The 18358-nt window shown below is 40.1% G+C and overlaps 1 protein-coding gene across 1 annotated transcript; it reads left to right on the top strand.

Annotated features, from left to right (window-relative positions):
• Positions 1–6653: 6653 nt before the first annotated feature.
• Positions 6654–18131, top strand: LOC129838826 (4-galactosyl-N-acetylglucosaminide 3-alpha-L-fucosyltransferase 9-like). Its single transcript, XM_055906039.1, has 2 exons — positions 6654–6936; positions 14484–18131. The coding sequence occupies exon 2, from the start codon at positions 14493–14495 to the stop codon at positions 15639–15641; it is 1149 nt and encodes a 382-aa protein (XP_055762014.1). The 5' UTR covers positions 6654–6936; positions 14484–14492; the 3' UTR covers positions 15642–18131.
• The last annotated feature ends 227 nt before the right edge of the window (positions 18132–18358 follow it).

Raw genomic sequence — 18358 nt, 5'->3', positions numbered from 1 at the left:
GGAATTAGCATAAATAAATATGCATAGCTTATCACAATATTAATGCTGTTATGTGTGTGTGTCTTTTTGCTTTCCAAGTCTTGTGCTATTACTCTCTTAGGAACCAGAAGGGGGAAGTGGAGAAACCAACGCTGCTCCATCTGCCATTGAACAAGATGGCAGATTCAGCTGGAATGGCATTTTGTTGTGTGATCATAGTTCCGAGGCCATAAGTCTCTGAATTTGTACACCTTGCGTTGATTGTTTGTTCATTTGTTTGTTTGTTTAATATGGCTGGGGGCAGTATTGAGTAGCTTGGATGAATAAGGTGCCCAGAGTAAACTGCCTGCCACTCAGGCCCAGAAGCTAAGATATGCATATTATTATTAGATTTGGATAGAAAACACTCTGAAGTTTCTAAAACTGTTTGAATGATGTCTGTGAGTATAACAGAACTCATATGGCAGGCAAAAACCTGAGGAAAAATCCAACCAGGAAGTGGTAAATCTGAGGTTTGTAGGTTTGCCTATCCAATATACAGTGTCTATGGGGTCATATTGCACTTCCTAAGGCTTCCACTAGATGTCAACAGTCTTTAGAACCTTGTTTGATGCTTCTACTGTGAAGGATGAGGGAATACGAGCTGATTGAGTCAGGGGTCTGGCAGAGTGCCACGAGCTCACTCAGGCACGCCCCCGTGAGAGTTAGCTGCGTTCCATTGCATTTCTACAGACAAAGGAATTCTCCGGTTGAAACATTATTGAAGATTTATGTTAAAAGCATCCCAAAGATTGATTCAATACATTGTTTGACATGTTTCTACGAACTGTAATGGAATTTTTTGACTTTTTGTCTGGACTAAGTGTGCCTGCGTGTTATGAATTTGGATTTTTGAACTAAACGCGCAAACAAAAAGTAGGTATCTGGACATAAATTATGGACGTTATCGAACAAAACAAACATTTATTGTGTAACTGGGATTCCTGGGAGTGCATTCTGATGAAGATCATCAAAGGTAAGTGAATATTTATAATGCTATTTCTGATTTCTGTTGACTCCGCAACATGGCGGGTACCTGTATGGCTTGTTTTTGTGTCTGAGCGCCTTACTCAAATTATAGCATGGTGTGCTTTTTCCATAAAGTTTTTTAGAAATCTGACACAGCGGTTGCATTAAGGAGAAGTTTATCTAAAGTTCTATGCATAACACTTGTATTTTCATCAACATTTATGATGAGTATTTCTGTAAATTGATGTGGCTCTCTGCAAAATCACCGGATGTTTTGGAGGCAAAACATTACTGAACATAACACGCCAATGTAAACTAAGATTTTTGGATATAAATATGAACTTTAACGAACAAAACATACATGTATTGTGTAACATGAAGTCCTATGAGTGTCATCTGATGAAGATCATCAAAGGTTAGTGATTAATTTTATCTCTATTTCTGTTTTTTGTGACTCCTCTCTTTGGCTGGAAAAATGGCTGTGTTTTTCTGTGACTAGGTACTGACCTAACATAATCAGTTGGTGTGTTTTCGTCATAAAGCCTTTTTGAAATCGGACACTGTGTTGGGATTAACAACAAGTTTATCTTTAAAATAGTGTAAAATACCTGTATGTTTGAGGAATTTTAATTATGAGATTTCTGTTGTTTGAATTTGGCGCCCTGCACTTTCACTGGCTGTTGTCAAGTCGATCCCGTTAACGGGATCTCAGCCATAAGAAGTTAATTCATGTTTTATAATAATTTGTTAGTGTTTTATTCATGTTTTATTATCATTGTTATACATTTATTAGTAATTTCCAAGTTTATATGAATTGAGCATTAGGACGCTATTGCTCGAGAGGAGGGACTGTTGGGTTCGACATTTTGAACATTGAGATATTAAATAAATGATAGAGAAGAAGCATAGAATCAAAGGAGAAAGTGGAGGGTTTTCTGTAGAAATCCCAGAAGGCTTTGGAATGTGTTTGATGGAAGAGAGGAGAGTGATGTTGATACAGGGGAGACAGATGGACCTATGTGGATTAGGTGAAGGAGGGGCTGAGGTCAGCAAATGAGGGGTGAGGTCAGTTCCCCTTAAGGGAGTAATCAGGGTAGTATCTGGTTACCTTCTTCCTGTTGGGGCATAAACTGTAAGGATTGGAGAGAGGAAGTGTCTTAAGTGGAATATAAATATCTGGATGGGACAAATGTTGGGTTGTCTGATTACATCTGTACAGAACCTTTGGGATAGAATTAAACTTAGTTAAAGCTTCTCTAGTGTCCGTGGGTTATTTACTCTGAAAAATAAGAACCTAACACTAGGTTTCCATCCAATTGACAGATTTCCATGCGAATATTCTAAAATCTGCAGAAATACAATATAGGCATTTTCCCATCAGAGTTGTATCCATCAAATTGACATGTTGCAGATTAAAGTATGTGTGTAAATACATAGTGCACATACAAATTACCTTTGCTGTTAAATTCCCATAAACTGAATAAAAAATACAGGTTAAATGGGTTTCCATTTCTATTTTCAACACTAGGCCAACTGATGGTTTTGTCACAAAAAATGATGCGTAGGTATAACAATAGTGCCCACTCTGATATTGGCAGGTGCACTCTAGTCAACAGTTTGTAGACACAGTGTGGGTATAGTCTACTACATGATGAGATTATTATGGACCAAAGTTTGAGAATGATTTTATTTGTCAAATGGCAGCCAAGCTTCGATCATCATGTCGACAAAATAAGACCCTCAATTTTTATTGAAAGGAGGATCTTGTAACGGTCGTCTTCGGACGCTCTTCATCCGAAGAGGAGGAGTGGGGATTGGACCAAAGCGCAGCGTTGTTATATGACATAATGAAGTTTATTAAAGTAAGGACGAAACACGAAAACACTTCAACAAACTACAAAACAAATAAACGATGCAGACAGACCTGACTTGAGAACGTACAATATACGAAGAACGCACGAACAGGAACAGACTACATACACAAACGACAAAACGAAACAGTCCCGTGTGGTAGACATACAGACACGGAAGACAACCACCCACAACAAACAATGTGAAACAACCTACCTATATATGGTTCTCAATCAGAGGAAAACGTAAACCACCTGCCTCTGAGAGCCATACAAGGTCAATTAACACTGACACTTAACATAGAACAAACACAGACTGCCCACCCAGCTCACGTCCTGACCCACTAAACACAACTATACAAAAGGAAAATAAGGTCAGGAACGTGACAGATCTGGAGCGGCAGGTAGCCTAGGGGTTAGAGCGTTGGACTAGTAACCGAGCTGACAAGATAAAAAACTGTTATCCTGCCCCTGATGTTCCTAGGCCATCATTGAAAATAAGATTTCTTTCTTAACTGACTTGCCTAGTTAAATAAAGAAAAAATAAATACAATACAAGGCAGAGAAAAGAGGGGGGAACGTGTAATATGACTTGTTACCAAACATTTTAAAATGTTACCCACATTAACATCATGTAATGTCAAATGTTACCCACATTAACATCATATAATGTACAAGTGCTGTCCGTGAACTTTATACTGTTTTTATTTTTTGAGAGAATTGAAATTGATGTGAGAAATATTGTTAAAGATTTGTGGATATTTGTATTAATGTTGAACACCTCACAGCAGCCACATCATTTCCACCTGCTTGATCAGTTCAGAATATGCACTCATTTACTCCACTGCCCATATCGGAGATTTGACCCGCAGAAAAACTACAATGGCCCAAACAGAGCAATCCCTTTGCATATATTAGTTTTTGCATTGTTTACCTACCAGCACAAAACAAAAGGAAACCATACAACCTTACTGCACAGACAGAAAGATAAATGAGTTGTGTCCTAACTGTGCCGTTGAGTATCCTTTGAAGGGGGGAAGGGAAAAGTACAGTTGTGAGTAATTTTCCACACTGACTCTCTCGACACAATGAAAAGAGTTGTAAGAACTTCAAGATATGTCATGTACTGAATGGAATGTTGTTCCACTCCTTCAATGGCTTTGCGAAGTTGCTGGATATTGGCCAGAACTGGAACAGGTCCATCCAGAGCATCCCAAACGTGCTCAATGGGTGACATGTCTGGTGAGTATGCAGGTCATAGAGACATTTTCAGTTTCCAGGAATTGTGTACAGATCCTTGCGACATGGGGCCGTGCATTGTCATGCTGAAACATGAGGTGATAACGGTGGATGAATGGCATGACAATGGGCCTCAGGATCTCGTCCCGGTATCTCTGTTCAAATTGCCATTGATAGAATTCAACTGTGTTTGTTGTCTGTAGCTTATGCCTGCCCACAACATAACCTCACCTCCACCATGGGGCACTCTGTTCACAACATTGACATCTGCAAACTTTTTGGGATCTTTTACTGCCTGATGAACACCTAAGGGTCGAAACGTGGTAGATAAATATCACCTGGGAGCATGAGCAGCAGTGTGCAGCGTTTTCAGTTCTGTTTTACATCTTTTATTTCAGCTCATGAAACATGGAATCAACACTTTACATGTTGCATTCATATTTATGTATACAGTGCCTTCAGAAAGTATTCAGACCCCTTGACTTTATCAACACATTCCGCTTGGAGTTTGCCAAAAGGCTCCTAATGAATCTAAGAACATGAGAAACAAGATTCTCTGGTCTGATGAAACCAACATTGAACTCTTTGGCCTGAATGCCAAGCGTCGTGTCAAGAGGAAACCTGGCACTATCCCTACGGTGAAGCATGGTGGTGGCAGCATCATGCTGTGGGGATGATTTTCAGCAGCATGGACTGGGAGACTAGTCAGGATAAGGCAAAGGCAATGAAAACCTGCTCCAGAGCGCTCAGGACCTCAGACTGGGGCTGTGTAGCAACGCTCTCCATCCAATCTGAAAAAGCTTGAGAGGATCTGCCGAGAGGAATGGAAAAAACTCCCCAAATACAGGTGTTCCAAGCTTGAAGCATCATACCCAAGAATACTCGAGGCTGTAATCGCTGCCAAAAGTGCTTCAACAAAGTCCTAAGTAAAGGGTCTGAATACTTATGTAAATATGATTTTTCAGTAAAAAAATATTTGCAGGAATGTCTAAAACCTGTTTTTGCTTTATCATTATGTGGTATTTTGTGTAGATTGATGAGGACAAACAAAACACATTTTAGAAAAAGTCTGTAACGTAAATTTATTTGGAAAAGGTCAAGGGGTCTGAATACTTTCATAATGCACTGTAGATCATTGTCAAGGTTACACCACAGCTATAGGCTAAAGAATATCTCAATCTGGCTATGATCCTCGCCCCCATGAGCTTTTAGATTCTGTGAGAACAAATTGCAACACATCAGACCACAGACAGATACTGAACGCAGACAGATACATTCTGACAGGAAGCAGGGTCACAACCACACGACATTGAAAACTTCACACAGGCTTCCTACAGGCATTTGTTGTATAAAAGGCTGGCATATTTATTAAATAATTCTTCTTTGATATTGTAAGTTTTATTTTGAAAAGTGTACCTGTTCATTCATTTGAAATGCAATTTAATAGAGGTCCACAAATCATTTTGACTAGTCTAGCCCACAAATTTACATAGTTCCTACTAGACTAAACCAGAAGCAGAATTTTAAGGAGAAGTTAAAGACATTTCCTGACCTACTGCTTATGGAACACGCGTTCCCTCAACACTCACTCGTTGTCATTTGAAGAACTCAAGCTTTTTTTAAGGTAGAGAAAATGATTCATTTCATTATGGTGATAGACAAATTATATTCAATATTAGTTTTCAAATATAGTAACTTACAGTATAGGTGATGTTGTTATGTTCAGTTTCAGTGTTGATTTTTTAACATACTTGGTGGAACTAGTTTAGAGAATAAGAGACTAACCCACTGGGCAAATATTTCAATTTAACATCTATTCATTGAAATGACGTGGAAAAAATGTTGATTCAACCAGTGTGCTCAGTGGGAATGCTGTTTTGTTACACATAATCTCAAAATATATTTTTTTTAAATCCAAAAATATTTCAAATACTTAATTCTAATAATTTATTGTTTTGTGAATTTTGATCTTCTAAAATCAGGTTCTCTTAGTGGGCATAACCATGGATGAGTCAGACAAATTTAAACAGGTAAGGTCACTTACTAAAAAATACTTACTTCTTGTTACATCAGGTTAAGGTTAAGATCTCATCAAACCAGTTTTAACCATAGGGTTATGACCATGGAGTTGATGGTGTGTCTAGCTGTTGGCAGGTTCACAATCCAATGTAAAATTTGCATAGGTTGTTTTTCAAATGGAAAGTGAACTAGAAAGTTACTTCGATATGTCCATACAATTGGCATAGAGATGATATACAACTCAAAATGATGAACTTGGAATACAACAGGAGTAATAACTTACAGTACAACAAATAATAGCAGAATAACACACACTACATAAAAGATACTGTACAAGACCAAAGAAGTTAAAGTTGTATTGATGCTGGCACAAAACTGTTGAGGGCTCTATTTATCAGGTAAAATAACCTGTTGATGGTGTTGATGCAAATCCTACCTACTATAAGCTACTCATTGTCGAGGGGGTGTGGACCAACCATTTAAGTGCTCCCTCTTGTATTATATACATAGTCTCTGACAGCTTTCAACAATGATTAAAACTATTATTGTAGAGAATAAACTATGCTCCAAGTTCCCTTTTTGGATGTGGAGTTAGGTCTAAATAACTATGCTAAAATTACACTCATACTTTGATAAACTTCCTGCCTGCATCAGACAACCAGGTAAAGAGGAAACATTAATAGCAGCCACACCTTTTTACCTAACCTGCCGTCTCTGAGAGTAGCTCGGCACAAGGCATTTTGAGGCGTCACTCAGACACTCACTGATCTCTACACCTGGATGGTATACGTAAACAGTGTGATACAATACTTCATCTTCTCCTGGCATTGTGGATACCAAGGTAAGTTTGATAACTTGGTTCGGAGGAGGAACTATTCATTATAATAGAAGTAATGACAATGTTTTGACTGGTTATGTAGAACTGTTACTCTAAATAAGAGCATTGTGGGTAATCATAAAAATCATACGGAATCTTGTACTTCACATTGATAAGCTATTTCTTGTGTTAATTTGTTATTTTAGCATTCTTTGATTAAAGATGGCTGCATATTTATGATATAGTTTAATAAGTGACCAGAGATCGTTTTGTGACAAGGTTAAGGAATAGGCATGAGTCCTAGTTAATGATTGGTAGAATTTTTGACTTTGACATGAGTTCTATGTGATAACATGGTTGTATGGTTTGGTCTTGTCCAAGGCATTGTTGGTCATTGTTTGAGACATATTGCTGAACGTGCACTTGGCGTATTCACAGGGTAGCACAAGTGTACTTTGTTCAAAAAGAGGGGTGATGTTATAAAATATTTGTTAAAAAAAAATGGAAAATACACTTCTGGAACATTCCAGACCAATCACACACAGCAACTCCAGCAAGAGCCGCACGTTAGAGAGGGGGTAGTGTCACGTCTACTCCTGCTCCTCTTCTCTGGCGCTCGTTGTCGCCAGTTTACACATTATTACGCACACCTGTCACCATCGTTACACACACCTGCGCCTCAAATCAAATCACATTTTATTTGTCACATACACATGGTTAGCAGATGTAAATGCGAGTGTAAAAACAACTACCTTATACACACACAAGTCTAAAGGAATGAATAAGAATATGTACATAAAAATATATGGATGAGCGATGGCTGAACGGCATAAGCAAGATGCAGTAGATGGTATAGAGTACAGTATATACACATATGAGATGAGTAATGTATGGTATGTAAACATTATATAAAGTGGCATTGTTTAAAGTGGCTAGTGATACATTTATTACATCCAAAGTTTTATTAGTAAAGTGGCTAGAGATGAGTCAGTATGTTGGCAGCAGCCACTCAATGTAAGTGGTGGCTGTTTAAGTCTGTTGGCCTTGAGAAAGAAGCAGTTTTTCAGTCTCTTGGTTCCCGCTTTGATGCACCTGTACTGACCTCGCCTTCTGGATGATAGCGGGGTGAACAGACAGTGGTTTGGGTGGTTGTTGTCCTTGATGATCTTTTTGGCCTTCCTGTGACATCGGGTGCTGTAGGTGTCCTGGAGGGTGGGTAGTTTGCCCCCGGTGATGCGTTGTGCAGACCTCACTACCCTCTGGAGAGCCTTATGGTTGTGGGCGGAGCAGTTGCCGTACCAGGCGGTGATACAGTCCGACAGGATGCTGTCGATTGTGCATCTATAAAAGTTTATTAGTGTTTTTGGTGACAAGCCGAATTTCTTCAGCCTCCAGAGGTTGAAGAGGCACTGCTACGCCTTCTTCAACCGCTACCCATCGCTGCTGCGCCTTCTTCACCAGGCTGTCTGTGTGGATGGACCATTTCAGTTTGTCCGTGATGTGTACGCCGAGGAACTTAAAACTTTCCACCTTCTCCGCTACTGTCCCGTCGATGTGGATAGGGGGCTGCTTCCTCTGCTGTTTCCTGAAGTCCACGATCATCTCCTTTGTTTTGTTGACATTGAGTGTGAGGTTATTTTCCTGACACCACACTCCGAGGGCCCTCACCTCCTCCCTGTAGGCCGTCTCGTCGTTGTTGGTAATCAAGCCTACCACTATAGTGTCGTCTGCAATCTTGATGATTGAGTTGGAGGCGTGCATGGCCACGCAGTCATGGGTGAACAGGGAGTACAGGAGAGGGCTGAGAACGCACCCTTGTGAGGCCCCAGTGTTGAGGATCAGCGGGGTGGAGATGTTGTTTCCTACCCTCACCACCAATTGTGTTAAAATCCCCTCCACAGATAAGAGTGCCAGTGGTTTCTGTGGCAATTAAATCAAACACCTTCCAGTAGAAGACCAGTAAGAGACCAACAATTAGATATACAACATTACAATTAGCAAACAACTGTGGGGGTATGGCCTTACCAAACTTAAAAGATTATTATGTGTCAGCCCAATTGAGACCTCTGGTATGTTGGTGCAATTCAGAATACGATTCCAAATGGAAAGACACCGAGACTACTTTGACAGAGATACCCATACAGACAGTTTTGGGAAATAAGGACATGGTCAAATAAATATACAATAGACAAAATCAGTGGATTAATTTCTCTCTGAAGACATGGTTTAGGGTAGTTAAGCAAAATAATTTAGACAGAGAGATCAAACTGCTGAGTTGGCCCGCATACGACCCCAGCTTCATCCCTGCAACTCAGGACAGCAGATTTAAACAATGGACGCAGAAAGGCATCACATCATTCAGTACAATTATAAGGAATGGGGACCTAGATAACTTTCATGACCTAAGTAAAAAACATGGCTTGGATAAACAAGATTTTTACAGATACCTACAAGTTCGACAGTATTTCTTAAGGGAGATAAAAGTGACTGACCCTCGAGCACCTCCAAAATTATTCCAAGTATTCATTAACGCATACAACTTGGGGAGTAACAAAAAACGATTTCAAATCTCTACTTGGGTATTCAATCGTCAAAGAAACATTCTACAAACTGTATTAAAAAGAAATGGGAGGAGGAACTTAACATTAAAATAACTGATGAAACATGGTTGAACATATTAGAGACTCAAAAAAGCTCCATCAATTCAAGGTCGTGGAGAGAATTCTGTTGGAAGAATGTTATACGTTTCTTCATAACACCTAAACTGAAATCAAAACAGACTGGCTCACTACACCCTTGTTGGAGAGAATGTGGTCTATTGAGGGCGAAACTCGAAACTTACTGGGGAGAAATAAGATCTAACATTGGAAAAATAATGGGATTTGACATAGAACAAACATTCATTTCTTTGTACTTGGGTGAAATACCTGATAACTTACACAATAGAGCAAAGTACCTCTTGAAGGTCCTACTGGCAGCCAGTAAAAAGGCTATCACTAGGAAATGACTACAAAAAGACCCTCCCACAGTGACACAATGGATAGATATTGTAAAATACATACACCACATGGAGCGTATGACCTTTGCTTTAATTTAAAAACTCAACAGGAGAGAGGTCAAGAATACTGGGAAAAATGGGTTTCGTACTTGGAAAAGGTTTAATTCAAAGATGTCAATGTAACTAATATGATGATATGATGATGAAGGTATGACGTGCACTGTAACTGCCAGATCTTTTTTGTTGTTCTTTTATTTTACTTTATTTGTACTTTCTAAAAACAAAGTATAAAAATAAAAAAAGCAGTTCATGATTGCGAAAGTATGTGCTACGGGGCGATAGTCATTTAGCTCAGCTACCTTAGCTTTCTTGGGAACAGGAACAATGGTGGCCCTCTTGAAGCATGTGGGAACAGCAGACTGGGATAGGGATTGATAGAATATGTCCGTAAACACACCAGCCAGCTGGTCTGCGCATGCTCTGAGGACGCGGCTATGGATGCCGTCTGGGCCGGCAGTCTTGCGAGGGTTAACACGTTTAAATGTTTTACTCACGTTGGCTGCAGTGAAGGAGAGCCCGCAAGTTTTGGTATTGGGCTGTGTCGGTGGCACTGTATTGTCCACAAAGCGAGCAAAGAAGTTGTTTAGTTTGTCTGGGAGCTGGTTTTTCTTTTGTAGTCCGTGATTGACTGTAGACCCTGCCACATACCTCTCGTGTCTGAGCCGTTGAATTGCAACTTTACTTTGTCTCTATACTGATGCTTAGCTTGTTTGATTGCCTTGCGGAGGGAATAGCTACACTGTTTGTATTCGGTCATGTTTCCGGTCGCTTTGCCAAGATTGAAAGCAGTGGTTCGCGCTTTCAGTTTTGCGCGAATGCTGCCATCAAGCCACGGTTTCTGGTTGGGGAAGGTTTAATAGTTGCTGTGGGTACAGATCACCGATGCACTTGCTAATAAACCCTCTCACCGAATCAGCGTATTCATCAATGTTATTGTCCGACGCTATGCGGAACATATCCCAGTCCACATGATCGAAGCAATCTTGAAGCGTGGAATCCGATTGGTCGAACCAGCGTAGAACAGACCCGAGCACGGGCGTTTTCTGTTTTAGTTTCTGTCTATAGGTTGGGAGCAACAAAATGGAGTAGTGGTCAGATTTTCCGAAAGGAGGGCGGGGGAGGGCTTTGTATGCATCGCGGAAGTTAGAATAACAATGATCCAGGGTTTTGCAAGCCCATTCGATATGCTGATAAAATTTAAGGAGCCTTGTTTTCAGATTAGCCTTGTTAAAATCCCCAGCTACAATAAATGCAGCCTCAGGATATGTGGTTTCCAGTTTACATAGAGTCCAATAAAGTTCTTTCAGGGCCTTGCGGGGGATATACACAACTGTGATTATAATCGAAGAGATTTCTCTTGGTAGATAATGCGGTCAGCATTTAATTGGAAGGAATTCTAGGTCAGGTGAACAAAAGGACTTGAGTTCCTGTATGTTGTTATGATCACACCACGTATCATTAATCATAAGGCATGAGACTCGCCTGGACTCCATCACCTTCCCGATTACCTCCCCTATATCGGTCACTCCCTTTGGTGCTTTCCTCAGGCGTTATTGACTCTGTTTCTTGTTTGTACGCTTTTCAGGTTTCTTGTTTTGTATTATGGTCTACTTATTATTAACATTGCACTCCCTGTACTTGGTACTCGACTCCCAGCGTACACATCACACTACAACTTCATTGGAGTTCACCTGTAGTAAATTCAATTGATTGGACATGATTTGGAAAGGTACACATCTGTCTATATAATGTCCCACAGTTGACAGTGCATGTCAGAGCAAAAACCAAGCTATGAGGTTGAAGGAATTGTCCGTAGAGCTCCGAGACAGGATTGTGTCGAGGCACAGATCTGGGGAAGGGAACCAAAACATTTCTGCAGCATTGAAGGTCCCCAAAAACACAGTGGCCTTCATCATTCTTAAATTGAAAATGTTTGGAACCACCAAGACTTTTCCTGGAGCTGGCCGCCCAACCAAACTGAGCAATCGGGGAAGAAGGGCCTTGGCCAGGGAGGTGACCATGAACCTCATGAACCTGATGGTCACTCTGACAGAGCTTTAGAGTTCTTCTGTGGAGATGGGAGAACCTTCCAGAAGGACAACCATCTCTGCAGCACTCCACCAATCAAGCCTTTTTGGTAGCGTGGCCAGATGGAAGCCACTCCTCAGTAAAATGCACATGACCGTCCGCTTGGAAAGACTCTCAGACCATGAGAAACAAGATTCTATGGTCTGATGAAAACAAGATTGAACTCTTTGGCCTGAATGCCAAGTGTCACATCTGGAGGAAACCTGGCACCATCCCTACAGTGAAGCATGGTGGCAGCATCATGCTGTGGAGATGTTTTTTCAGCGGCAGGGACTGGGAGACTAGTCAGGATCAAGGGAAAGATGAACAGAGCAAAGTACAGAGAGATCCTGGATGAAAACCTGCTTCAGAGCGCTCAGGAGGACAACGAACCAAAGCACACAGCCAAGACAATGCAGGAGAGGCTTCGGGACAAGTCTCTGAATGTCCTTGAATGGCCCAGCCAGAGCCCGGACTTGAACCCGATCTAACATCTCTGGAGAGACCTGAAAATAGCTGTGCAGCAACATTCCCCATCCAACCTGACAGAGCTTGAAAGGATCTTCAGAGAAGAATGGGAGAAACTCCCCAAATACAGGTGGGCCAAGCTTGTAGCGTCACACCCAAGACTCATGCTGTAATCGCTGCCAAAGGGGCTTCAAAAAAGTATTGATTAAAGGGTACTTATGTAAATGTTATATTTCAGTTGTTGTTTTTTTAATAAATTAGCAACAATTTTTAAAAAGCTGTTTTTGCTTTGTTATTATGGGATATTGTGTGTACATTGATTTTTAAAAATGATTGAATTTTAGAATAAGGCTGTAATGTAACAAAATGTGGAAAAAGTCAAGGGGTCTGAATACTTTCCGAAGGCACCGTATATGTGTAACAGTATAACTTTAAACCGTCCCCTCGCCCCGACACGGGCGCGAACCAGGGACCCTCTGCACACATCAACAACAGTCACCCACGAAGCGTCGTTACCCATCGCTCCACAAAAGCCACGGCCCTTGCAGAGCAAGGTGCAACACTACTTCTAGGTTTCAGAGCAAGTGACGTAACTGATTGAAACGCTAGTAGGGCGTACCCGCTAACTAGCTAGCCATTTCACATCCGTTACATATGGAAACTGTTTCAATCCAAGAATAAGGGGTTAAATAAATGTAAAAGAAAAAAAAGAAAAATCTGATCTTTCTTATATCTCTCAGATGCTTCAGAACACTTCCTTTTGGAGTTTTTCGGGACTCTCTCTTCCACTTAGTGAATCTGTTATTGTTTGTATGGGCTAATAGCAGTAAGGCCAAATAAAATGTTGGAAATATATATTTTTATATATTTTTTTATACTTCAAGAGGTCTTCTAAATTAAATTCTAAACCAAATAGCTAAATGATCCTTGGTATGACCTTCTTAAAACAATTACATATACAGTAACTTAGTAGATTAGAGTCAGGTGTGTGTCAGCCAGCACTGGGGCAAAAGTGTGCCACCAATCATCAGGGCCCTGAGGACTGCAGTTGTCCATCCCTGTTGTACACTGTTTGCTGTACATGCTGTATACATCGTCATACAGGATAATCACTGTCCTCATGAATGCTGAATTTATCAACAGCACTGAACGACACCTGATGTTAGCCTTAGTTTCACTAGTGATGCATTTGACATTCTTTGTTCCCTGGTGTATTGTCATATAAGATAATTCATGTGCTTGCTGAAATGAATTAATGTCACCAGCTCTAGCGCTCAACGCTAGAAAATCCTGACCTCCTTGGACCCCCTTCGGCCTTCCTTTGAAAGTCAACATTATAACAGTCTAATGAATACATTTAATAGACTGTCACAAAGATAATTAATTTGTTAAAGACAGGTCTCAATGAACATCATGAATTTAAGAAAATGCATTTCAAAAGAACAGAATGGCATATTTTCTATTTAAATATATTACTGTTCTTTGAGTGTTGAGTTCACGTGGAGAGTGCATGGATGGGATCACTGTAATTCAGAGGTGTTGGGTTAAATGCAGAACACATTTTGGTTGAGTCATTCCGTTGTAGGTATCCCCCTTTCCCATTAATTGTGCCAAAAAGTTTTATCTTCAAATATACAGTAGCTCAAGGGGTCATTTTAAGAGTTGTATGGCAAGGACAAGTGATTTGGAATGACATAATCTGCTCTTTCTGACACAATATAGACATCAAAAAGTCTTACCTGCTTGTGATTTGTAGGAGAATTTGAAAAAGTAACTTTTTTATAACACAAATTATTTTTGTCACATTAAGATTCCAATATAAATTCTATATAATACATTCAATCAATCTTTCTATGTAACTACTTTTTCAGCTATAACCAGCCACTACCATTATTATAATGTATTTCACATCCATAAATACTTTTCTAGTTGTTGATATTCTAGAGTGGTTTTGATTGGTCTCTTTTCTCTTTCAAAGGGTCAAGGTATGTCCACTCCGGCTTCCCAGGGGGTTCTACGACCTGTTCTGATTGGCTGTTTTTTTATGGCATGCTTCGTGGGAATATTCTTAATTTACTACAAACCCCAGATCAAGTTCCTTTCATGCCCAACTGACCAGGCATCCCACGAGGGGAAGGCTGGGTGTTCTCCTTGCCCTCAAGTAAGTATGGCAGGGAACCACACAGGGCAAAAAACACACCATGCCCAGACAGACATTCTGGCCGATGATGACGGAGACACAGACACTATCATTTTGATCTGGATGTGGCCATTTGGTCAGGCCTTTGACATAGACTCTTGTGCCTACTTTAACATCAAAGGATGTCACCTAACAGTGGATAAAAACCTTTACAGCAAGGCGCACGGTGTCATCTTCCACCATAGAGACATCCATGGAGACCTGAAGAACATGCCCCAAGAGCAACGTCCATGGTTCCAGAAATGGGTGTGGTGGAATGGAGAATCACCGGCTAATACAAACAGGATCCCTGGTGTTGACCACTTGTTCAATTTGACTGCGAGTTATCGACTGGATTCTGATATCAAGGTTCCATATGGGTCACTTGTTGAGGTAACCAGTGAGGATAAAATCTTTGAGCTGCCAAAGAAGGACAAATTAGTCTGCTGGGTAGTGAGCAACTGGAACCCAAACTACAAGAGGGTACAGGTGTTCAACGAGCTCAGTAGGCATGTCAAAGTAGAGGCCTATGGGAGACATTTTAGTAGATACCTAGAAAATGAAGACTACTCAAAGACGCTGTCCAGCTGTAAATTCTACCTGGCATTTGAAAACTCCATCTACAAAGACTATGCTACAGAGAAGCTGTTCAACGCTATGAAGTTGGGAGCAGTGCCCGTTGTTCTAGGTCCATCCAGGGACAACTACGAGCAATTTATCCCAAGGGACTCTTTCATCCATGTGAATGATTTCTCCTCTACAGAGGAGCTGGCAAAGACGCTTCTCTTTCTCGACCAGAATAATGAAGAATACATGAGGTACTTCACCTGGCGAAAGAACTTTAAAGTCCAGGGATGGTTGTTTGGACTTGAGCACGCTTGTCGCTCATGTGATTATATTCAAAGAAATAAAGGATACAAAACTTGTCAGAATCTAAATAAATGGTTTTGGGGCTAAGTGACCCATTTGTAGTGGTGAACAATGTGGCTGTGTGAAGAGTATTGTATGCTGGACAACCAGGGGTGGAATAGTTTAGGGTACCTTTTGAGAAGTGTAACGGTAAAATACTGAGCAGGTGTTATTTCTTCACCACAAAACACTAGAACATTTCCAAGAAGAGTAGAACCAGTTCACGTTCTTTTACACTATGATTTGACTATTAATGTTCAAAGCTTCTTTTAAGAAAAATATTTAATCAGGAATAGTTTTTCACCATATTAAAACAACATTTCAGTTCACGTAACAAGGTAGAGCTTAAAATTAGGGATAAATGAATCACTAATCACAAATGTAACTCTTCAGAAATTACTGTCAATGCAACAAAATAACTAAGGCTTTAAAATGATGGGGAAAACTTGGAGAAATGTTGGGGTTAAGCGGGTCCAAATCTCCCTAGAAATCAGAGTGCACGGAGGGACATGTCAAAACGCTAAATTTTAGCACTTTAAGTCTTTATTTATATAAAAAAATCTGATTTCTCCATGTGGTCTATATTCAAGGGCATTTCATTTAATATAACAGGGTTTTAAAATGCAATACTGGTGCACAATTTCTACTTCAAATATTGAAGGGATGGACAAGACACTCTTTCTTGAAAAGAAACAACCCTTTAGAATATTAGGAGCCCTAGTAGCTGTTGCACGTGCAACAGCCACTCTTTCTGGGGTGCACACAAACCATAATGTTACCCACATTAACATCATGTAATGTAAAATGTTACCCACATTAACAATATGTAATGTGAAATATTACCCATATTAAGATCATGTAATGTGAAATATTATCCATATTAAGATCATGTAATGTAGAAATATTAACCATATGAAGATCATGTAATGTGAAATATTACCCATATGAAAATCATGTAATGTAGAAATGCTGTGAAGGAATCATACCGTTTTTTCCTTTTTTTTTAGAAGATTGTAAATTGATGTGAGAATGCAATGAATTTTAAATATTGTTCAAGATTTTTGTGGATATTTACATTTTTATTCATGTTGACCACCTCACAGCAGCCACATCATTTACACCTGCTTGATCAGTTCAGAATATGCACTCCTTTACTCCACTGCCCAAACAGAGCAATCTCTTTGCATATATTTGTTTTTGCATTGTTTACCTACCAGCACAAAACAAAGGAAACCATACAACCTTACTGCACAGACAGAAAGACAAATTGGTTCTGTCCTTATTGTGCCTTTAAGTATCCTTTGAAAGGGGGAAGGGAAAAGTACAGTTGTGAGTAATTTTCCACACTGACTCTCTCGACACAATGAAAAGAGTTGTAAGACCTTCAAGATATGTCATGTACTGAATACTGTCTGATTATTAAAAACAAAGGTCTGGAATGAATGTGCATTGACTATTGTAGAATGCTTGTAAAAACATGTACATTTTACTGAGTTACAGTGTATATAAGGAAATCAGTCAATTTGAAAAAAGGCCCTAATCTATGGATTTCATATGACTGGGAATACAGATACCTTAAATCAGAAAACCACTCAGTATGTGGTGTGACCGCTATTTTCCTCATGCAGCGCAACACATCTGCTTCTCATAGAGTTGATCAGGCTGTTGACTGTGGTCTGTGGAATGTTGTCCCACTCCTCTTCAAGTTGCTGGATATTGGCGAGAACTGGAACATCTCCTTCACATAGAGTTGATCAGGCTGTTGATTGTGGCCTGTGGAATGTTGTCCCACTCCTTCAATGGCTTCGCAAAGTTGCTGGATATTGGCGAGAACTGGAACACGTCGATCCAGAGCATCCCAAACATGCTCAATGGGTGACATGTCTGAGTATGAAGGCCATGGAAGAACTGAGACATTTTCAGCTTCCATGAATTGTGTACAGATCCTTGTTACATGCGCTGATGGGGGCGGATGAATGGCACGACAATGGGCCTCAGGATCTCGTCCCGGTATCTCTATGCATTCAAATTGCCATTGATAAAATGCAACTGTGTTTGTTGTCTGTAGCTTATGCCTGCCCATAACATAACCTCACCTCCACCATGAGAAACTCTGTTCACAACGTTGACATCAGCAAACTTTTTGGGATCTTTTATTTCAGCTCATGAACCATGTGACCAACACTTTACATGTTGCATTTATATTTTTGTAAACAAACAATTTAATCAATTTTGGAATAAGGCGGTAACGTTAAAAAAATGTGGAAAAAGTCAAGGGGTCTGAATACTTTCCGAATGCACTGTCAGACCACAGCTATAGGCTAAAGAATATCTCAATCTGGCTATGATCCTCGCCCCCATGAGCTTTTAGATTCTGTGAGAACAAATTGCAACACATCAGACCACAGACAGATACTGAACGCAGACAGATACATTCTGACAGGAAGCAGGGCCACAACCACAAGACAATGAAAACTTCACACAGGCTTCCTATAGGCAATTGTTGTATAAAAGGCTGGCAGATTGATTAAATAAATATTCTTTGATAATGATATTGTATGTTTTATTTTGAAAAGCTTTAGTTGAAAAGTAAAGTGTACCTGTTCATTCATTTGAAATGCAATTGAATACAGGTCCACAAATAATGTTGCTTTCAGTGATGAGGCATGATTCACTTGACCACATCTACCCAGTTCCTGTAGCAGCATTGCTAGACTAGTCTAGCCCACAAACTTACATCGTTCCTGCTAGACTAAACCAGAAGC

Source organism: Salvelinus fontinalis, chromosome 39 (genome assembly GCF_029448725.1).
Source record: "Salvelinus fontinalis isolate EN_2023a chromosome 39, ASM2944872v1, whole genome shotgun sequence".
Lineage (NCBI taxonomy): Eukaryota > Metazoa > Chordata > Actinopteri > Salmoniformes > Salmonidae > Salvelinus > Salvelinus fontinalis.
This window is presented reverse-complemented; position numbering and strand designations above follow the sequence as displayed.